The sequence below is a fragment of the Falco cherrug genome, chromosome 1 (genome assembly GCF_023634085.1).
Source record: "Falco cherrug isolate bFalChe1 chromosome 1, bFalChe1.pri, whole genome shotgun sequence".
Lineage (NCBI taxonomy): Eukaryota > Metazoa > Chordata > Aves > Falconiformes > Falconidae > Falco > Falco cherrug.
The window spans coordinates 124731121-124753511 of record NC_073697.1 but is presented as its reverse complement, the minus strand read 5'-3'; the positions used below and the strand labels follow the sequence as shown (position 1 = coordinate 124753511).

The window sequence follows — 22391 nt, the reverse complement described above, 5'->3', positions numbered from 1 at the left end:
TGCCGCCTGCGCCGCGGAGCGGGCCCGGCGCGGGGGAGGTGCCGCCGCCGCGGGGGCCGGAGCGGGCCGAGCCGCCGCGCCCGCTCCATGGAGGCCGCGGCCGAGGCCCCGGGGGGGCCCGCGGCCCTCAGCTGCTTCTCCTACAACCAGGACTGCACGTAAGCGGGGCGGGCGCCGTGGGGCGGGGGGCAGCGGCAGCGCGGCGGGGCTCCGGGGCCTGCAGCCGGGCACGGCAGCTCGGGGCGGGGCTGGCCCCCGGGACCGGCCCTGCCGGGGTGAGCCCCGCGGGACCCCCGCCCCGCCTCGGGGCTGGCTCGGTGGGGCCCGGGGCCAGGCTCCTCTCCCCACACGGGGCTGGCCCCGTGGGGCCCCCAGCCCTGCCCCACTCGGGGGCCCCGGCTCCCCACAGACACCCCCGGTCAGGCCTCTGGCAGGCCGCACACCGAGGGGAATCATTGCGGGGGACGGGGGTCCCCCTCCCCACCGGTTTGGGACATGTTTTCGGCAGGTCAGAGAAGTGACTTCCTCGGAGGCCTTTGCTGACCCGCACCGTGGCCACTGTGTGGGTGGCCAAGTGGCCCAGGGCTCCGGCCCCACCACTGGCTGGCGATAAGGAGGGTTTCCTTGGAGCCTCCCACCCATACACCGTGTCTAACCTGTGGTTTACCTGCTTCAGAGCCCATCCATCATTTTAAGAGCCATTTCCAAGCGGGACAACACCCATCCTGCAGCAGCGAGCCACACACAGGGTCTGGTGGTCGCAGCCCAGAGCCTGGGGTAGGAGATACAGATCAGACCCCAGCCCCACACCTGGAAATACCATTATTCCCAGCACTGCTTTGCATTTGCTGTGTCTAAACAAAGGGTGCTTTGATGGGTGGAGATGTGCTGCTGACGTGAACCTGCTGGCCACCAGTGCGCTGGTATTCTGGGCTGGCTGCTGATTTAAGACCTAGGTGTTGCTGCTTGCTATATCTGGAACCGAGCAAAGCCAGCGCTTGGCACCACCACACCTTGTGCCACATGCTTGTGCCCACAGCCATTAGCAGTGAGAGCAAAGCTTCTACAGCCCTCACAAATCTGTGTGTCTATGTAGACTGATCAGGTCGTGGCTTTGGAAGCAGCCCCCATTAATGCCCCAAAGGTCCTGTCTGCAGCCTACCAGGTAGAGATATGCCTGTTTCTCATCCATTCATGTGGTCCCGTGGCTGCTGGAGAAACAAGTTTGGTGTCTCACAGGGATATTTACCTTCTGTAGGCTGCAGTGGCCTCAGACTGACAGCCAGATCCTTGGGCTCTTTTACTTGTTGGTTTTTATTTTTACTCCTTTGTTACTTTATATGCTTTTGATTGAGAGTTGAAACTGAAGTTGTGCCTTCACAGATCACTATACCTGGGACTACTCGTTTTCACCCATGTCATGGTTTAACCCCAGCTGGCAACTGAGCCCCACACAGCCACTCACTCCCCACAGGGGGATGGGGGAAGAGAATTATCACTATTACCCTTCTAAAACTAGCGTGTTAAGAACAGTTTAACAGGTAAAGTTCATTCACCACCTCCCATGGGCAGGCAGGTGTTCAGCCATCTCCAGGAAAGCAGGGCTCCACCACATGTAACAGTTACTTGGGAAGACAAACACCATCACTCCAAGCGTCCCCCTTCCTTCTTCCCGCAGCTCTGTATGCGGAGCATGACCATATGGTCTGGGATATCCCTTGGTCAGTTGGGATCAGCTGTCCCAGCTGTGTCCCCTCCTAACTTGTATACCTCCAGCCTGCCAAGAAGCAGAAAAAATTTGATGCTGTGTAAGCACTGCTCAGCAATAACAAGAATATCCCTGTATCTTCAACACTTTTCAGCACAAATCCAAACCCATAGCTCAGTACAAGCCAATATGGAAAAAAAAATAACTATCCCAATCAAAACCATCACAAACCCCTGCAAGGGACTCCTGCTATCACCTGGAGGCCATAAGATCTGAACTAGCAGATTTCTGTCTTGTCTTTGCAGCTCCCTGGCAATTGGAACTACAACTGGATACAGGCTTTTTTCCTTAAGTTCTGTGGATCAACTGGACCAGGTTCACGAAAGCAGTAAGTCTCCTGTTTCACTGTGGTGGAATATTGGCCAACAGACTTCACCTGTGTTACTGCACTTCAGTCTGCCTCGAGGGGGTGATTCTCCTCACCCTGCTGCAGAGATGGCATCTGTACCTGCTGTACCTCTATCAGGAGAGGAACGAGTCCGATTACTGCCCTGTGCACAGCAGCCTTTAGAGCTAGCTACAACCTTGGAGAAGCTTCTAAATTTTAACTTAAAGCAGCAGTACTTTAACAAAGCTGAAGGAGTCCCACAGGTTTAGAATCCAGCTTTTTCACTGCTCAGTCTGACAGCAGCAGCTTGTTACCAACCAGCTTTCAGAGGCAGTTTACTACTACCACATTTCAGATACATAAACAGGAGGCCTCAGACTCCCAGCACAGATGCTAGATAACTTGCAGGCTTTTAGTCCAATGTGGTATTTACAAGCAAGGCATTTTTAACAAGTTTCCTGTTTAAGAAGGTTATTCACAGCAGGCTATTAGCTGTGCTCAGAGCAGCATGCAGTGCACTTAACAGCCCAAAACAAGTCAGGCCTCATGGAGCATGTACTCTAGACTGGTTCAGGCCGTGGCCAGAAGCATTTTAGTCGAGATGCAGTAAAGATACATATCACAGCTGGTATACACTAGTCTCTCTCCAGTGGCTATAGAAGGAGCCTCAGCAACCAGACATAGCTGCATCATCTGGAACAAAGTCCAGGCTCCATTCATCTTTGTCTCACAGGGTAACTAAGCTGCTCTACAGCAGCAAGCCACAGGCTTACATTAAGTAGTATTTCAGAGCTCAGATTGCCCCCAGAGTCAGGCCAAAGAGAAACAGATCCCTGCTGGTGCCACACTCAAGGGCTGAGGCACGAGCAGCCCCACATTATAGCTGTGGAAAAGTGCACATGCTGCCAGGGCAGCACAGCCCAAGCACTGAGCAGCATTCAGGGCTACTTAAACTAGAACTCATAACCCCTTATGATTTATGCACAGGTCCACCAGGACCATTCTAATGGTGCCTTCTCAACACAAGGGGAGTCAGCCCAAGCACAATCACTGCAAAACATACCACACTGCTCTTCCCCGCAGCCATGCTAGAGTTCTCTAGAGGCCACAACCCCAGTGACAGGGAGGGGGGGTTGCTTAAACATGTCAGCCTTCCCTAAAGAGACTGGGAGAAATCAGACACTATGCAGAATAAGCAGTGAGTTATACATGTCATCTTCCTTACCTCAGTAAGCTGCCACTGCCTTCACCACCCCACCTTCTCATACCACCCAAAAAAGCCCCTGACCAAGTTGAGTGGGCTTCTCCTTTTTATATCCCCTTCCCACGAATTAGTTTCAGCTGCAGGGCCCTGCCCAGGAGAGGCCCAACAGCTCTATCAAAGGGGGGCTGGCTTAAATTCTGCCTTCAGGGAAAGGTTCATTAACCCTTTCTTGTTCTGACCTAAATGCTTTGTGCCAGGTATGAGAAATGTTTAACAAAAGCAGATGTGGAACACCTGAGCACCAAGCCTTCCAGCCCAATTCCCAATTGAATTGAATCGAATCTTGTTGCTGCAATCAGACTAACCATAAGCCAAGCTAAAGACTCTGTCTTGCTTTCCTTCTGTGCCCAGATGAAATCCCAGATGTTTACATCGTGGAGCGTCTGTTCTCCAGCAGCCTTGTGGTTGTGGTCAGTCATGCCAGGCCACAGCAAATGAATGTCTACCACTTCAAGAAAGGGACAGAGATCTGCAACTACAGCTATTCCAGTAACATACTGTCCATCCGGCTGAATCGTCAGGTAAGAGGCTGGGGGTTAGGCAGGGTTGTTCCACTCTGGCTCTTCGCTGGTGTTGATTTTCTAGCTGGGGCCCCGCTGCCTAGGAGAGCAGTGTCAGCCTGGGTAGGTTTGCACAGAGACTGTGAAGTGGGACTGGAGGAGTAGGTGCCTGTCCTCCCCTACCAGCTCCACTTCAGGCTTGCTGACCTCTGACAGAGGAGCAGGGTGGCTGTGGATATCATCTCCACAACTGTTTCTTTCAGTAAAATGAAGCCAAGTCCTGTTTCCGTAGCAGTTACACAAAGACTTTTTGTTGTCTGCCTTCTTGCCTATTCTGCACGCAGCTCTGCCAAAAAAACACCTTTTCATCTTCCTCCCTCCCTTGGATTCCACGTCCTGACTTCAGGCCCACCTCTGCCGTCTTGGTTGCAAATGAGACCTTCAAATGCAGAAACAAAGCCCAGGAGTAACTTGAACTCCGTGGATGAAGTGAAAGGTTGCTTCTCAAGTACTGCTAGCAGCCTTGCTTGATTTTTAAAGGTATAGAAAACATTCAGGCCACTTAAAAGGCGGCTTTTAGAGTGTTATTCTCTGAACTGACACAGCTTCATGCAGCCCTGAGCCCTTTTGGAGGATTTTAAGTCATCTTTTCTTTTTGTCCATAATTATTTTCAAAGTATATGCCGTAAGAAGCAGAGGAGGTTTTACAATGAAGAAATAAGCAGTCTGTGTAATTGTATATAATCAGCCTCTCCTCAGCAACAGTGAGTCCTGCAGTAAGGCTCTCCCATAAGGAAACGCTGGGTTGAGTTTCCAGTAAAGCTGTGTTTGACCAGAAGTTCCTGTACTACAATTAAATCTGTCCTAAATTGATTTTTTTCACTTAAACTTACAATGGAGCTGGCAAAATAAGGACTTCCTTTGAATTGCAGATAGATGTATATGTATAAAAATAAACTGGGAGGTTCTGCTTAGCAGCTCTAGGAGGTTAGTGTGAGAATAAAATAAGTTCAGGCTTTTCCCCATCTGCTGCTCTGGAGATTGCCTAAGGTGATGCATAGACCCAGCACTGCATCTGTGTTCCTTGGCTGCTTTACGAGCTTGGGTTCAAGTCCTGGGCTAAGCTCATCCTCTAGCTGTAACACAGACAAACCTGGAGAGATGTGAGGATGCTACAGATAGCTGGGTAGGCAGAAGAGTAATCACCATTTCAATTTATGTTCAGGATCAAACTGGTGGCAGTCAGGTTCTGCGTGTGCTGTGACATTTGAACCCCTTGCCTGGGCTTCTGTGTGAAAGCTGTACTTTCATTAAAAGTCCACAAAAAGCCAAATCCCATGCAAGGTGTTAACATGGGGAAATGGTGGCAAATAAAATAGGAACGGGTCTCAAACAAATGGTGCATGTTTCCATTTGATCTCTGTGAAGAAGTCCTCATTGTGCAAACAAGTGTGCAAACACTCAGTTGTTGACCATGGGGAACTCTTTGTTCCAAGCTCCAACGTAACTCTTAAGTGTGTTAAGGTAGATCGTGATTCGTCTCGAAGTGAGGAATAAGGCTGTGCTGTGGGACCGGTGAGAAGCTCTCCTGTAACCTCCCTGAGTTTTCATTTGCTGCAGAAACCCTGCTGAGCTCTTTGGAGAGGTTTGATATGTTTTCTGGCTGTTTCCATACCCAGCACATTTAAGTCCTCAACATACAATTCAGTTATCTAACCTGAATCGTGTCCAACTGAAGTACTGAAGAAAAATGCTGGTGAGCAGTAACATTGTGTACAAGATGTAGTGCCTTGAGCCCTGTGTGGCAATCACAGCACCAGGCACCTTCTCTGAGGCTCCACCTGTGTGCGCCGTGAGGATAAACCCCATTCCTCATCTCAGCATGGTTTGCACTGATGTTAGCATGCGCTCCAGGGCTGCGTGGGGCGCAGGAGGCAGAGAACCAGCCCTCTCCAACTCACAGAGAGCTTCTGCAGGCCTCCTTCACCTGTTTGCCTCCCACCCCCATCACTTTCCTCGATTTTTTCCCTGTCGGTGCCAGCATCTCTGGCTGCTGCTTTGCCATCATCTGGAAACCTCCTTTCACCTGTACATCAACAGCAGTGCAGTTTGCAGTTCTGGGAAAGCACGTGGTGGCTTCGCCGAAGTCAGCTGTATAAATATTACTGTGACAGTCTCTGCTAGCAAGCTGATGGCTGTTACTGTAGAAAAGGCAAAGTCTTCCTGGAAATGCAAAATGGCTCTGACACAGCCCCAGATGCTGTGGTTAGCAGGAATAGAAGTGGGAAAGAGTTTGATCTGAGAATAATGGTGGAGCAAGGCAAAGATTTTCTAATGTGGGTGTTTCAAGTTAGTGAGTGAGCTCCGCATTTAGATACTAAATAAGTGGCCTCATTTCTGAAGAGGTGGAGGCTTCCTGTACATGGATTCGGGAGCTCCAACTTCAGAAGCCTGGATGGAGTCTGGCCTTACATTTTTATTGGGAGGTTTTTGGTGCTTCTGGACACTTGGCACTAACGTAGGTGGAGCTGTGAGCTTGCTGGACTTAGAAAGAACAACCTTTCAGCCAGATCCAAAGCCTGGTCCCAAAAAAAGCCGCGATGCAAAATGCCTCTGTGGTAACATGTAGAGATCTGGACCAAGCTGAGGCACAAAGCAGAGTGGTCACGGAGATGGTGGCCCAGTGCTAAAGTTACAGCATTAGGCTTCCTTTTTCCTTTCTGCCTTTCCTCCCCATCACCCGGCAGCTCCTCTCTTAGCGGCTGCCTCTCGGCTGGGTGGGTATTCCTGACGAGTTCAGTAGAAGAGGAACAAGTACATGAACTTGGAAACACCTTACCCATCTGCCAAGGTGGTGTAAATGTGACTGTCCTGGAACAAATGTTTCCTAGCCCATTTTTTATGCAGTTCTGCAGGGCACGTAAAGCAGAGTCTTGCCCACTGATGCTGAATGGGAAAAGAAACGTTAATTTGCTGAACAGATGCATTAGGTTTAGCAGCAGTGGGAGGCCCATCACTTAACTGTTCGCTCCCAAATCAAGAAAAAGTCAGGGCAAGGGGCACGTAGTTCCGTCTGTAGGCATACTGACAAGCAGGACTGGCAGCCTCTCTGCTGCCAGATCTTTATGAACAAAAAGTGATTTGCTATGAAAAGAACTGCAGAGAAAAGATGGATTAGGAATAGATGGCAATCAAGACCCATGGTAGAGTATAATCCTGATGTGTCGTCTTGTTCCTGGATTCTGGGAACGGAAGATCAGCTCTTAGAGTAGCAGAGTAGTCATGACGGTTTGTCTGCTTTCTAAAGCAAGACCAGATGCAGACAGCTCTCAAAGGCAGTCAAACAAAATCAAAGGTTGTCCAGTGAGGGGGGGTGGAGAAGCAGAAGAGATAATGTTTCTCTTACATGTCAGTGCATGAGAAATTCCTGTTGAGTTTTTCTGACATCACTGTCAGGTTTGGGTTTGTCAACCGTGGGAGCAACAGCAACATGCTGGTGAGGTTCTGTGCATGTCCTTTGTGTCCTTGCAGAGGCTGGTTGTTTGCCTGGAGGAGTCAATTTACATCCATAACATTAAGGACATGAAGCTTTTGAAGACTATTATGGATACACCTCCAAATACAACAGGTAAGCATGGGAGAACTGTGTGAAGGGGAGAGATCAGCTCTGCAGGAGCTTTGTAGAACCACACTTGTGTTAGAATTTAAACCAGCCTGTGGCTTGTGTATCCTAAATCAGTGTTGGGGAGGCAGAAATACATGGAGGCAGTCAGTTGGGCCTGGGAGAGCACAAATCCTGCTCTGCCCTGAGCAAAACCCTGTTCTGCCCTGAGCAAATGCATCAAAGGAGAGCAGAAATGGTCAGTGTGGTTTGACTTCACCCCCCAGGTTCGGTCCCTTCCTGTCCTCGCGTGCAATGTCCGTGCAGCTCACAGCTTCCTGCAATGTGCCTTTATTCTCTTTCACAAGCGGAAAGCTGTAAGGCAGGCCAGGACTGCAAGTTACCCTCCACATATAGGACAACTTGAAATTCTTCCTCCGGGACTCCCTCTCCTTCCTTCACCGTGCCCTGCGTCAGAGTCCCGTGGCATTTTCGCTCCCTGGACAAAGGAGCCCCACTTGCTTCCCCATGCTGCCAGCATGAGTCAGCTCTGCAGCGTCACACTGTGCTGCAGAGCTCGGTGCTCCCTGTAGACCTGCGGTTAACCCAGGTTCTCTTTTCACCATGGACATGCCCTGCTCTGCTGAGGTAGAAAGCTCCTGTGATTACTTACGGGCTTGGGGTCCGCTCCTAAAGTGGTTAGTGCTGTGAAGATCACCCGGGGCAGAAAACACAGCCAGGCACAGCGCTAATTCCCTGCCAGGGAGCTCACGGGAGCCTGGGCTGCTACCTGATATTATTCCATATATGCAGCAAACCCAGGGGGCAGGGCAGGTGGCTGCAGAACAGAACCTTTCTGTGTGGCGTAGGGTGAATCCGGCTTTCCTGCTCATGGGAGAGGTGCTATTTTTAGCCATGGAGAGGGAAACTTGGCTGAGTGCCTGTGGCAGTGCTGCTGTGCGTTGCTGTGATATCCTGGTCGGTCACAGGCTGCAGTATCGTTTGATGGGTGGTTCATTGGGAAGTTGCTGATGTACTCACACTTGGCTTCTGGGCTTTCAAGGGATGCTCTTCCAGCGGCGCCCCTGACCTACTTCAGGTCTCAACAGATGGCCTCTCCGTGTGGATTAAACATACTAAATACTGCAAATATAATTAAAGTTTAAAACCTTCCCGAGAAAGTCCTGCAGAGCAGCAGCAGCAGGAATGGCAGGGATACCCAGGCCTGAAGCTGTTCTGCAGTGGGGTTGAATGGTCAGGTCATGGTTTAAGAGCGACAGCAATCAGCACTCGCTGGGCCAGGGCTAGGCTGCTGCGGATCACAGGACTTCATATGGGCTTAGTTTTTTAAAACCCTTTTACTGCAGCAGCTCTCATTGAAATGAGCTGAGTGACAAGTGCTGCGCCATGCGTGCTCCCTTTGTCCCTGGACCATCTGCTTTGGTCCTAAACTTGCCCCTGAGGATGGTGTGTCCAGGCGGTCAGGGCAGTCCAGCCTCACCGCTCTGTGTGTAACCCTTTTCAGAGTGGGGAGCTGCGCCAGCGGGCTGTAGGAGCGCAAGACAAGTGTGCCACCCCACCTCAAGGTGTGCTCCCTGGGCACAGTGACACCCACACGGTGAGGACCAGGATTTGCTACACACCCACAGCCAGTCGCAGTGAGATCTCTGGCTGTTCCTGACCAGGACCCAGCTCCTGGTCCAGCCTCCTCCACACAGGAGAGGAAAGTGTCTACAGTGACCAAGCCTGTTGTTCTACATGTGTGCTCAAGCGTGTTGTTCTTCATGTGACTCATGTCAGGGGCAGGATTTGCACCAAGGAGGTCACAGTGTTCATGGTGACATGTGTGCCACGAGGGCATATCTCAGGGATGACTTCAGCTTTGGAAACCACTTCGCATGGCTCCCCCCAAGCCCCAGATGTGCCCGGACCTGCCAGCTTGAGGGCAAGGCCAGGCTTCTCAGACATGTTTGCCTTTTTCCATGCTGCTTGACAAGCTACCCGTGATGTGGCACTCCCGGAGGTGCCATCCTGAGCAGCACCAGCCTGCCTCCTCCCTCCTGAGCCCATCACTGCATGCACCAAGCCTGGTCAGGGCTGTGGGGCTGCCGAGAGCAGAGGAGCATCTTCAAAGGCTGCCCGTGTCCCTTGTGATCCTTGTTCTTTGTGCGTCCCTGAGGTCAGCCCAGTACACTCACATTTGTGTTTTCCCCTGGCCTGGTTTCCCGTCCGCCTCTCCCAGCCAGGCGTGGAGCAGAGGGAGCGGGTGACTCACACCAGCGGCTCAGAGCTTGCTTTGTTTAGCTCGAGCATTCTCTAGATCCTCTGCTTAGAGAACGGGCTGCGCTGATCCCCCTGTGCTGCCTGGGCCGGGGGAAGACCATCCCGAAAAGAGAGGATGCGCATCAGGAGCAAAGTCCCGGGACTATCTTTGCCTGACTCTTACCCTTCCCTCTTTGGATGCCTTTTAATTGCCTGCACTTTGCTGCTGCTATGCCTCTTCTTCTCCCCGGTGCGGTGCGTGCTGTCCCTGGCATGATGTAAATGCCTCTGATTGATAGGGAGTGGATCCCTGGGGCCCCTGGCTGATCCTGCAGCTCCTGGCTCCGCTGCGGTTTCTTTGTTTAGTTATAAACAATGACCTAAAACGAGAGCTTCAGCCGATCCTTCCCTGCTGCTGGGCCTGGGCCAGGGCTGTGTCCTGACAGGACGGGTTGCACGGCATGTGTGCGCACGTCCGTGCATATACGTGCACACGTGCGGGTGTCCTGTTTGGGGAGTATTGCAGCATCCCCAGCAGCCTTTAACCCCGTGGCTTCCTCCACGTGTGGGACTAGGTGGGACTCCCGGGCAGGGGCCAGGAAGCTCAGGTCGTGCTGAAGCCTTGAGTCAGATTTGGGAGGACTCTGAGCACGCAGACATGGTGCAGGAAGCAAGCGAGACACGTTTCTGTATGTGACAGGATTCACTGGGATGGGTCCTCAGCCAGCAACAGAAATGAGAGGCAGGAAGAGATGCTCTTTTCCAAGGTCACCTGGGGGACAGGCAGATGGACGTACCCACACACATAGCCATCCATCCCTGTCTCCTCCTGTAATTCCTGCTCACTTTGAAAGGGGTGTTTGGGAACCCTTATGCTCACGTTAGCATAAAAGCAGATGGCTATTATGGGGAAGAATTCCCCCTGTGGTTAAAATTTAGCTAGGTTTAAGTTCCTTGTCAGCTGGAAACTCCCTGCACAGCTATGGCATTCGCTTTGTCTTTCTCTGCTTCCCTTTTCTGCTCAGAGCAAAAGGAAACAGTACTACACAGCCACGCAGCCACACAGCCACTGCCTTGCCTGCCAGCCTTCATGTGCCAGGCTTCATACCAGGGCTGAGTCCATGCTGTGCTGCTCATCCGAGCTTCTGACCTGGCATCTACACCTTGTGCACATCTGGAGGTGCTCAGATATGCTTGGACAGGAGTCCTGTTAGCCCTGAGACCAAGATGTCCCTTGCTGTGTTTCATGCACCTACTCCTGCCTTCCCAAAGGAAGTGATTAAGGGGGAGAAGCCAAGAACATGCTCAAAAGCAGGACCTGGGCTCCTTCGGAGCAGGGTTTGGGGACGCTGGCCGGAGAAGGGAGCCGTACTGTCCCATACCAGCAGGTGTCCCCAACGCCGAGGCATTGCCAGAGCTGCCGGACACTGACCCAAAAGGAGACAGAGCCCGAACCCCCTGCGGTGTCCATGGCCACATTTCTGCTTTCCGTCTTCCACCAGCAAACAACCTCAGCTGTGTCCTTGCCTTGCCAGGTCTGTGCACTCTCTCGATCAACCACGCCAACTCCTACTTGGCTTATCCCGGCAGTGCGACCAGCGGAGAGATCGCGCTTTACGACGGAAATACTTTGGTAAGTGTGAAGCTCGCCCATTTGGATACCGGCGGGGACTGAAAACAAACAGAACCACAGCAAATCCAACAGGGCCTTTGGGAAGGATGAACAAATAGACTCCACCGAGCTCGACTGCAGGGAGTTGCCTGGGGAGGCACATTCCCCATCCCCCTTGCTTGGACGCCATGCGAAGCAGACAGCCTTTTTGAGATCAGGACGTCCATCTCCCAGTATGGGATATTCAGGGAAACATGACCCGTTACCCCGCAGTCCGAGGGCCGCTGCCAGGCTGAGGCAGGGGTTCCTATAGGGCGTTCCTATAGGAGCTTCAGCAGTGTATCCTGAGGGACTGGTGTGACCACGGTGGCTCAGGGAGGGTTGGAGCTGCTCCAGGCACAGCGCAGGACCTGAAGCCGTTGCCGTTGCCACACCACGGGCTGGAAGGGATGCCAGATCCAAAGTCACAGAGAGGGCAAGGTGTCCCAAGCCCCCTCAGGAAATCTGTCCCTGGCTGGAAGCAGAGTCATGATTATCTGCTGTTTATGCCAGGGCTTTGGATTACATAAGGCTGTCACTCTGTACGTGCAGCAGGAGCTGAGGATCTGCAGCAGGGGAGGAGCAGAGCACAAGGGGAAAACACGCTGCTGCTGCTGCGAGAGGTACTAGCGAGGGCCTGGGCTCGCTGCAGGCATCAGGTGGTGTCACTGCGGCAGCGCTTGCTGGACAGCCCAGCGAGTGGCAGGGGGGCCAGCTCTGGCTCTGCACAAAGAAATGCCCGGCTTTGGAGAGGGCACAGTTTGGTCCCGCTGCCCGGAGAGGTGGGGAGCTGAGGACCTCTGCCCCTGATGTGAGCTTTCTGTAATCACAGTGGACATAGCAGGTGGGGAGTGAGCTCAAGGCAGGGCAGAGATAAGAAATACTGACGATGTTGAAAGGATACCATAAGTGCAATACGATCCCGTGAATCCGTATGGGCAGGCGAGGATAGGGTGCAAGGCAGGGAGTGCCCTGCCCTTAGGCAGCCCGAGGAGACGTGCCTCTTTGCACTCACGTTACCTTCTGCCCCACAGAAAACAGCCTGCACGATTCCTGCCCATGACGGACCTCTGGCTGCTCTCGCCTTCAACTCCACTGGCTCGAAGCTGGCAAGTGCTTCCGAAAAAGTGAGTGAGCATCACTGCGAGCACCCTCTCTGCTGCCTGCGCTCTCTGCCCATGGCTGGCAGGGGGTCCCAGCCTGCTCTGGTGCATCAGCTGTCTGAAGTATGGAGAGCAGGACCTCTGAGCTGCCCGTTCTTAAAGACAGCCAACAGAGGAGGGGCACTGAAAGGACTCTGACTTGTAAGAGGCCAGTGTTGGGTTCCGATTGACCTCGGCTGGCAAAGAGGGGCCTTTGCACATCCTGAGTTTCCTGGGTGTGTCAGAGAAAGGGCTGGCACTCTTTGCCCTGCTCCTGCATGATCTTTCCATTTGCATTTTTTGTAGGGCACAGTCATTCGTGTATTTTCCATTCCTGGGGGGCAAAAGCTCTATGAATTCCGGCGAGGGATGAAAAGGTCAGTTCATTCTTCTGTCGGTGACAAGTACACAGAGGGCTCCCGGAGCAGAAATGTAAACAGAGGGGAAGGGCAACGTCAGATCCTGGTGGCTTTGGCATCTTTTGCAGAAAGAAAACAACAGCAAACGTAGCAGATAGAAATGTCATTGTGCCAGACAGCCACGCTGCGCCCAGCTGCCTCCGGCAAGTTTAGTGATTCAATTCAGTGTGTCACAGAACAGGGCGATTGCAGAGAACAGAGGTAGAGTCAGTCCATTTACTGTGTCCGTTCTTGTTTCTTATTTAAAATAATGAAGTCCCAAAAGTTCTCAGCCCAACTCTTGCCCTCTCAAAGGAGGTGCTTTGAAGCTACGAAGTCATTTGCGCAGAGCCCAGGACTCAATGGTAGGAGTAGGCTGTTGTGGCCCTTCCGCAGGCTCCCTCAAATACTTTCAGTAGATCCATTCCTGACCTTTCCCTCTTCCCTGCCCCTGACCTGCCTGTGATTTTACACCCACTTCTGCCAGTACAAAAACTGCCATGACTGAGACGCCCTGGCCCTGCTGAACCTGCGCAGGGGGAGATGCCGTATGCATCCCACTGTCCAGCACTTTGGATATCCTCCCTGGCCTCTGCAGTACCAGAAGCTTTAGCTGCTGTATGAGGCTGGCACAGATGTTCATTTCACAGGCAGCTCTGTGAGCAAGGACATTTTAACCTCTCTGGCTGTTTGTCACTAGCTGGAGGCTACCCACAGCCCTGCTGAGCAGAGGTATTAGGGAAATGCTAGTCAGTCAGCCCACAGGCTCAGCAGTGGGCAGGCAGGGTGCCTCCTCACCGTGCATGGGTCTTCTTCCTCCCGGTCCTCTTCTCTGTGAGCAAACCTGAGCAGTTCCCCTTGAACGGTGTGCCGTGAAGTGACCAGTCATGCCTGTGCTTGGCCCTAGGTATGTGAACATCAGCTCTCTGGTGTTCAGCATGGATTCCCAGTTCCTCTGTGCTTCCAGCAACACGGAGACTGTGCACATCTTTAAACTGGAACATCTCACTGACAGGTGAGGGCGTTAGCCTGGGTTAACCTCCCTGCCCCAGAGGCATCTCTGCCTCAGAGGTCTGCCTTTACACAGCTGGCCTCCATTTCCTCACCACGTACTCTCCATGAGCAATACCAGCTGCAAACTCTTTGGCTTTGTGTCGTGAGGGCTGCACTCCCTGGAAAAGCTATGCACTGCGTCCCTGCTGACAGCCTTTCCAGGCCTCCGGGTTTGTTAGCTCCTGCTGTCTCCTGCCTCCTTCCTGTGTATCCAGCTAGGTTGGTGCACAGCGTGGGCAGGTGCTCCAAAGGAAGCCTTTGCGTTCCTGAGATCAGGATCATTTTGCCTGGTCCTGATCTGTCTTGTCACGCTGATTGCAGTAGCCCCACTGATGCTGCTTTGTGACCCCCTCAGCCGGCCAGAAGAGCCTCCAACCTGGAGCGGTTACATGGGAAAGATGTTCCAGGCTGCTACCAACTACCTCCCTGCTCAGGTATCGGGCATGATGAACCAGGATCGAGCCTTTGCCACTGTTCGCCTGAACATCTCTGGACAAAGGAACATCTGTGCCCTCTCCACGTATGTATTGACATCTGCATCCCCTCTGCCACGCCAGCCTGTGAGCAGACACAGCTATCTCTGCAGAACACCACCACTGTGGCCCCTTATCTTGTGCCCATGGCTGCAGAGCCTGCAGTGTGGGTGTGTGCTGTATCTGTGTGCAGATGCGCTTGGACTCATGATGCTTTTCTCATTAGCATTCAGAAGCTGCCTCGACTGCTGGTGACTACGTCAGATGGACACCTCTTTATCTATAACTTGGATCCACAAGATGGAGGGGAGTGTGTCTTAATTAAGAAACACAGGTAACTACACCTCCAGACACATCTGATAGAGGCTGATCTTTTAGCAAATTAAGGGAAATTTCGCCAAAAAGCACAAAATGGAGCTGTAGGAGCAAGAATGTTAGAACTGACTTTGTGATTTTTAGCTGCCTGACCCGACAGGCGTGGGTGGGAACCACGTCAGCAGGCAGGGACGTGGGGCTGCTTGCAGAAGAAGCCAGAGACGTCTCAGATCCCTAGGCAGTCGTGGGGCATCTCAGCAGAGATGGACAGGCTGTGCCTTAGGAGATGCTTCCAGCAGCAGAGTGCTGGCCACCATGGTGGCAGGAGAGCAGAGCACCTTCTCCAGGTGTGAGTGGGTGCGGACAGGTGACTTTGGGGGCAGGATGGTGCGGAGCAAGGCTGGGAGCTTCTGCAAACAAAAACTCGCACAGCTGCATGCCTGCAGGCGTGCAGTGCCAAGGCAGAGTATGCGTGCTGCTGTTCAGTTTGTATGCAAATGTGATTAAGCACTAACCTCCCCCCACATCTGGGCTACTTGGCTCCAGATGTGAAGCCTTTGGGGTGGGGTGCGATGTAACATGTGCTCTAAGCCGGGAGGTGGCTGACAGCCAGGAAAATGCCAGCAGTTTTTTGAAAAGCCACAAAACAAAAGCACTTCAAAGCTGCGCTGTCCAGCGTGCTCCGGCCGCCCCGCCGCCTTCAGCCACCGCTGACGCCCGCCTGCTCACGTCCCGGAGCAGCCGTCCGGCGCTGGCGGGCCAGCTTTGTAATGTGGGTTCCTCTTAGCATCAGAGGACTGAGAAGGGCCCTTGGGTCATGAGTTACGTTACATCATACTATATCTCTGCTCAAACTCCGTCCTAAACTAGCCAGGGCTGCTTTTCCCATCTAGTCCGCTCCTGTTGGAAGCCCTTTGGAGCCCCCTCTGTGATTAGAAACACTGTTTGCCTTTGTAACCTAAAGCTTTTGTGGTCAATCTGTTCCCTTCTGTTCTTGTGCCAGCATTGTCCTCTAGCTGAAGTAGTGCTTTCCCTATCTTCTGCCTCCCCCCCTGCTTTAGCTGTGGAGCACAATGCTCTCCTCCTCAGCAGCGCTGTGAGGGCTGCAGGCAGTGCCCAGACGCAGTGATGTGGATGGGTGAAGCGCTTCAAGGCGACATGGATGCATGTGCTTGTCTTAGCCGGTTCTGGGGGAGGAACAGTTGGGATCAGAACTAACTCTTCTCCCTTCTCTTGCTCCTGTACAATTAGTCTGCTCGGCTCAGGAAAGACGGAGGAGAACAAAGAAAACAACCTTCGGCCTCCGTTACCTCAATCTTATGCAGCAACCGTAGCCAGACAAAGTACAGTGCCTTCAACTTCGACCATGCCAGGTAAGCATCGTGTCTGCCCTTCCTCAGGCAGAAGCAAGAAAGCCACCTGAGGCGAAGTGGAAAGTCTCCCGGCTTCCAGGGTTCCACCAGAAACACCACTTGTGCTATGCAGGCTGGGGCAGCAGGGCTCTCTGGAGCTTACCTGGTTCATCCCCAGCCCCAAAAACAGGCCAAGCATTTTCTGCTCTGCTTCCCGGGACCCCTTGCCAGCGGTTCCCCTTGGGCAGAGCTGTACCACAAACGGCCCTGCTGGCAGAGCAGTAACCGCATCCGAGCTTCACGGTTCGTCAGACAGCAGCTGCTGTCAGCCTGCTTTCCAGGAGTTGAAACCCTGTGTGTAGAAGTCAGATCTCAGCTGTTTTTGAGGCAGGATCGCTGCAGATCCTCCTGAACCTGTTACACCTTACCCTAACGAAGCTAGCGCTACATTGCTGCAGGAAAAGACTGGGGGACTCTCTCATTCTATTCCCAAGTCTAAAGGTCTGCACACAGATGTGGATCTTATTCTGAAATCGGTGCTTTACGTGCGTGGCGGGAGGAGGAAAGCTTCTGCCACAGGGGCTAGCCATGTAAACCATTCCCCAATCTGCAGTGTCGATTGAGACACCTTTCTGTTCCGCAGTCTCCCAGAGCTCTGCCAAAAATCCAGAGAAAGCAGCTCTGTGCTAAAAAGGTGATAACATTGTCTCCGCTGTTTGTTTCCAGCTTCCTTCCATCCATTCCTCTGTAACGTTTTGTACTTTTACTTGGACAGGTTATTCGGAGGACGGTGGTGCCCTGCGAGGAGAGGTTATCCCAGAGCATGAGTTTGCAACTGGACCAGTGTGTCTTGATGACGAGAATGAGTTTCCTCCTGTGAGCATTCGAGACCCCTAAAACCGCGATTCAGCCCTCATGCTAAGAAGAAAGTATTAAGCTCTTACAGAAGAGATACCGTTGCCCCCACCTTGTCCCAGCTGACTGTGAAGCCTAAAATAACTAATTAAGTTATAGGGACAGTGCCAGGAAAATTACACCCCCACTAAATGGGAGCTGGGGATGGGGCAGGGATGATCGAAACTATTAACGAGATGGATCAGAACAAACTTATTGAATGAAGGGCAGACGCAGAATGACGTTCAGATCCAGATCTAACCTTTGTGCCTTGTGCAGATTTCTAGTGTTACCAAGAATAGCTTTAATTTGAACAATACCATCCTTTAGAAATAAAAACTTAATATTCCCTGTTGCATTTACAGTCACTTGTATTAGTTTACAGAATGCAACTGGAACATACCTGAACCTCACCAGTCTCTTCATTTCCAAGCTAACTGAAAAGGAACCCCCTTTTCCAAGTACGAAGATGAAAGACGTAACAGTGTTTTAAACTGTTTTATAATTTTTATATGGCACTTTCTCAGTTACGGTTGGAAGAAGATACTGGCTTTTTGAAATCTAACTTAAGCCTGGCAGTGTCTTTCTGGCTCCTTTTCCTCTTACACACATATTTATTGTGTAAAGTATCTAACCCCTGAATGGACAGATGTTGGTATCGCGCTATGATCTGGTTGTAATCAGCAGTGTCCTCGTAATAGTGATGGATTAATATAGCAGAATTTTGTAATGGATTTCAAGTTGTAGGCTTGGCAGATTTGAATCCCTTACTCCGTTTTTACATATCCTGCTGTTGGAGTTTTGCCTGCAAAGGAGGAAGTAAAAACTTTATCGGGATCCCAGGATTTGTGCCGTATGATGAGGCTGACCTCTGTGAGGCACTTTCCTATTAACTGATTCGAAGTGTTATTTAGATGAAAGGTGACTAGCTCATGCTTCCCTTTGAAACAACACTACCTAACCCAACTCAAGTGGTGTAAAACTAATTCTCTTCTGTTACCTGTAACATAACCTGCTGCAAACTGAGAACAGGAGTTTTCTAGCTGTCTGACTCCACTACCCAAGAAGGATGCTTAAAATGTCTCCCCTTTGGTCAAAGCCCTGTGGCCATGGAGAAGCTGGTGGCCCAGGACCCTGGGAGGAGCAGCAGGGCCAGAAAGAAATCTTTTGCTTGCTTCTGGTGAAGCTGCTCTTGAACACGTGGTTTGGGGACAAGCAAATGCCAGCAAGCAGGAATCACGCTGCTCCTGAATGAGCCTTCCTGCTGCGACTATGCCCTATAAAAGCAGCCCCAAACCCCTGCTGTACAACAGCAGGTACTTTTATTAAATGAACTTTGATCTCTCAAAATCCTGTGCTGTAATTAACCTGACAGAGCAACTTACATATGTAATGTTAGGGAGGAGGTGGTGTGGGAGGGAAAGCGCTTTCCAAAAATACCCCCTGATATGGTGGCTTAGCAATTGGAGCTTCCAGATAAAGTCTCTGCAGCCAGGACTTTGCTTTTGCGCCTCCTTTGCTGACAGTAATGTGTTTTGCATCTGGTGTACCAGCTAGTGCGGCGCTGGCTCCCGCTGCGTGAGTGTATACAGGGAGTTGGTTGGGATGTTTTGATGCTCTGAATTTCACTGAACTTTGCTGTTTTCTCAGCACTGAGATGTTCAGTCTCAATGACGCGTTCAAGGGGGGTTTCAGGAATCGGTCACTTCTGTGCAGAGAAGGAGGGAGAGAAAACCTGACCTTATCCAACAAAAATGTTTTGACAGCATTCTGCTTTGCGGAAACATGGGAAGGGTTTTGTTTGTTTTCCAGTGTGCAACAAAAAGACATTTAAAAACCTCAAAACTTGTGACAAAATGGAATATTCACCCACAGCCCACGCCACGAGTATGGCTTTGAACTTAGACATACTTCTGGAGAAACAGCAATGCTCAGACCCAGCAGTTCCTCTCCATTTTGAAACATCTTGCCTTCCCTTGACCTCAAGCAAGACTTCAGAGGCTCAGCTGTCAAAAGCGAGGAAAAGCAGCTTCAGTCCAACATAAAATCAGTTGCTGATTCTCAAAAACTGTCTCTTCATTAAACAGGAGGAGGGACAGATCAGAGGAGAGATGAGAAGTCCAAGGAGGGCTCATAAAAAGTGGCCTCAACAAGAGCGAATGTGGATGTTGCTACTGATTGTGCCAGGACTGCTGAAGGATCCTGCGGCAAGAGGTTAAACAAGTTCAATTACGTCTCTTGCTTGCACTGATGGGGTGGATTAAGTGCTTTCAGGCCCACTGTTGATCTTACTCAGAAAGGACTCAGGCATTATTGAGATGGACAGCAGGCTAAAGCTGCGGGTGAGGAGAAGGTGCCGTGCTTGAGACACTCTGGGAGGCAGCTGCGTCACCCCTGCTCCGCATGGTCAGAAGGCTTTGCGGGATGGGAAGAGCAAACCCAGCTCTAGTTGCGGCGATTACAGCTGGTTTCTGGTTACCTGCCCGAGCAGCTGCCACTCTTTGTGGGTTTGTCAGTGTCAGTGAGGTTCCCAGCAGTGTCGGGAGCTGCTGGTGCATGCTTCAGGCCAGGCAGGGCACAGCTTGGCCAGCTCCACTTTCGGGAGCCACCTCGGTGGCTCTCCCCACGAAGGCATGGTCAGACAGTTTTGGGGTAGTGCAGTGAGGTTTGACAAAAGAAATCCTACAGGATTCAGCAAGCGAGACAGCCCGTGTGGACCTGAGGAATGCAACCAGGGGATTTTCTTAAAACTTCTGGGATTTGGTAGGAAAGGTGACTTCTTCCAGCAGATTGCTCAGTGCTTTTCTGGGCATACATGATCCATCCTGGATTTGGCTGCACGCTGAAGCTTGTCAGCTTCAGGACGAGAGGTGAAGGCTTTATCGGGAGAGCCATTTCATTAAGTCAGGCTAGACTGCATACAGCACTCAGCTCTTCAAAGACAGCTTCCCCTCACTGCGGCACAGCTAGTTTTTCAAAAATCTCTTTCACATCGACTTCTGGCTACCTCCAAAACTGCTTGGGCAGCTGCTTGTGCTGCCAAAGGATGCTGCTGCCTGTGGCTCTTGCCTGCAGTGTTGGTTACAGGGTGCACAGGGCAGAACGAAAACTCCCCCCGCGGCAGTGAGCAGCAGCCGGCACCAGCTCCTCGGGGCAGCTCCCACTCCTGCCTGCTCCCTGGAAGGACGGGCAGGAGCACAAGCTCCAGCAGCCCACGCACCGCAGCCACCCTCGACAGCACGACATCCCCACCCTGGCAGCACCGCTGTCTGCAGGCGGGGGGAAATCAGTGCCCCTGCGTGGGCTCTGCCGCATCCCTGCTGCTCCAAACCACAGATCTTGAGAGAAGCGACCAGGTTGCAGATGCATCTTCAGCTCCACGGGACCGATATTTGCCCAAGTTCCTCCTCGCTGTTGGCTGAAGGGTCTTTCACTCGTTCTGTTGCACGGATATGCGACAGTAATGATTTTAAGCATCGGGGTGGGTTTTTAACAGCTGACTTAGAGGAAAGCTGCAGAGTTTGCAGTGAAGCTCTACTGGTAATCAAGTCTCACGGGGGACGAGCAAGTTTGGCAGAACCTGACTGGCCTCTTCTTCCTCACAGCAGCTCCTGCCCTGGTGCTCAGACAGGCATTTTGGGCAGCTGGGGCTTTGCAGGGTTAAGCCCAGCTTGTTGGTACATTGGTACGTGGTTACCCGAGGTCCCTCGGGAACCGTGCACTTAAGTTCCAATGCTTGTCCCTCAAAACTGGGCAAGTGATAGTCCTGAAGCCCATGGAGAGGAGGAGCTGGCACAGACCCTCCTCCAGCTGGGGCTGCGGGGTCACATCTGCATCACTGGGAGATGCAGGTCACATCTGGCAAGGCTGGAGCTGATAAAGAGGAGCTCTGTGCCTTGGCCCATGGCTAGTGTCCGCAGAGGCACCCGCCCGGGGTGCGGCAGCAGCCCTGCCGCTCTGCCCAAGCATCCTCCCGTGGCAGGAGGGGCGATGTGAGCGGTTCAGGGTCCTCACTGCTGCCTGGCCTTCTCTGCGCTCGCTCTGCTCTTTCACGCGAAGGTTTTGCTGATACCTCGGCTCGGCTTCCCCTCACCTGATCCAGTCTGACACGCAGGTGTTTAACTCTGGGCTCCAGCTGGAGACCCCGGAGAGACAGGGTGATGCACAGCATGCGCCTTTCCCCCCCAGCCGTGCCAGGAGCTGGACTTTTGGGGAGGACTTAGCAAGGCAAATGGACTTGCCCCCCAGTAGCCGAATGGCAAGTGTGGCTGCGCGCAGCCCAGGGCCAGCTAGGGGCAAGACACACATCACCGAGCCAGATGGTTCCTGTTCCCAGGACTGTAAATTTGGGGAGGGGGAGAGTAAATAAATAAACCACTGACAAATCTGCCTTTGAATGGAAAGTAAAACACTGCAGGACATCCCTCCCCCTTCTCCTCCCATGTGTGTAAAACCAAGTTGAAACACACCCTGTTGCTGGGAAAAGTAAGGCCAATTCTGTTTTGATTTTGGTAGATAATCTTGTGCCGTGGAGGTCAGCCGGGCAAAGCGAAGAGGTCATGATGAGAAGCAAACATCCGCGCTTAGGACAGCTGCTGGGAAGTGCTTTGGAAAAGCCAGGAATTTCGAAGAACAGATTTGTGAGTCCCCCAAGATGAGAAAAAAAAAAAATATATATATATCTCCTGCTTTTTCCTATGGTATGTTTTAAGTGGATACCTGGCCCCACTATCCCCTTGTTTTAATTCATGGCTGGGTGGGGTGTCAATGTACTGTATGCACATTGCTATATTTAACAAACTATATGTTAGAACCACAATGTAAATGCTAATTTAATCAGATTTGTATGTAACCAGAATTTTATATACCCATTTGTCCCTTTTCTAATTTATGCCGGTTTATGTGTATAAATGTACTTATAGGAAGATATATTAAACTTATGTCTTTGTACAGTATATACATAATATTTTACCCAGGCAAAGTATTTTTGCAGTGATACTAGAGAAGATGCCATTTGCTACGTTTAAAGACAGAATAAAGTCACGGTCTGGCCCTGGCAGCTCGCTGCCCGTGCTCCTGCTGTTCTTTGTGGGGCCCTAAAGATGTCAGTCTTGATTAAGTTTTATGAGTGGGAGAAGGGGGCTGGGGGGCTGGCGTGAGGACAGCTGCTCCCACACGGCACCCACCTGGCCAAGCCCACGCACGTTCACTTACGGCTTGTCCAAAGAAAGATCTGGGTGCGTAAATTGGAGCCCAAACTGTTTCAGGAAGCCCTCGCGCAGCTGCTGAGAAGTCCCGGTGATTTCTGAAGTTTCGGTTGCACCTTCGATTTTGCCTTTGCAGCTGCCCAGAACTGGCCCTCTAAGCGCTGTTTCACCCCACCTGCACCC

At 51.9% G+C, this 22391-nt stretch overlaps 1 protein-coding gene across 2 annotated transcripts; it reads left to right on the top strand.

Annotated features, from left to right (window-relative positions):
- WIPI1 (WD repeat domain, phosphoinositide interacting 1) lies at window positions 1-22060 on the top strand. Of its 2 annotated transcripts, XM_055727759.1 has the most exons (14): window positions 1-158; window positions 2014-2096; window positions 3712-3881; window positions 7392-7488; window positions 11259-11356; window positions 12409-12501; window positions 12823-12893; window positions 13822-13929; window positions 14323-14487; window positions 14667-14774; window positions 16007-16128; window positions 16883-16983; window positions 19089-19215; window positions 21517-22060. In XM_055727759.1, the coding sequence occupies exons 1-14, from the start codon at window positions 88-90 to the stop codon at window positions 21657-21659; spliced, it is 1557 nt and encodes a 518-aa protein (XP_055583734.1). In that variant the 5' UTR covers window positions 1-87; the 3' UTR covers window positions 21660-22060. The 2 variants fall into 2 exon arrangements, with proteins under 2 accessions (XP_055583734.1, XP_055583741.1); XM_055727766.1 differs by lacking the exon at window positions 19089-19215.
- The last annotated feature ends 331 nt before the right edge of the window (window positions 22061-22391 follow it).

Excerpts from the sequence above, each read along its gene's own strand:
- WIPI1 (XM_055727759.1), top strand. The coding sequence starts at position 88 with ATGGAGGCCGCGGCCGAGGCCCCGGGGGGGCCCGCGGCCCTCAGCTGC. Across the intron at positions 7,489-11,258 it reads TACACCTCCAAATACAACAG|GTCTGTGCACTCTCTCGATC; the intron begins GTAAGCATGGGA and ends TTGCCTTGCCAG. Across the intron at positions 12,502-12,822 it reads TGGCAAGTGCTTCCGAAAAA|GGCACAGTCATTCGTGTATT; the intron begins GTGAGTGAGCAT and ends CATTTTTTGTAG.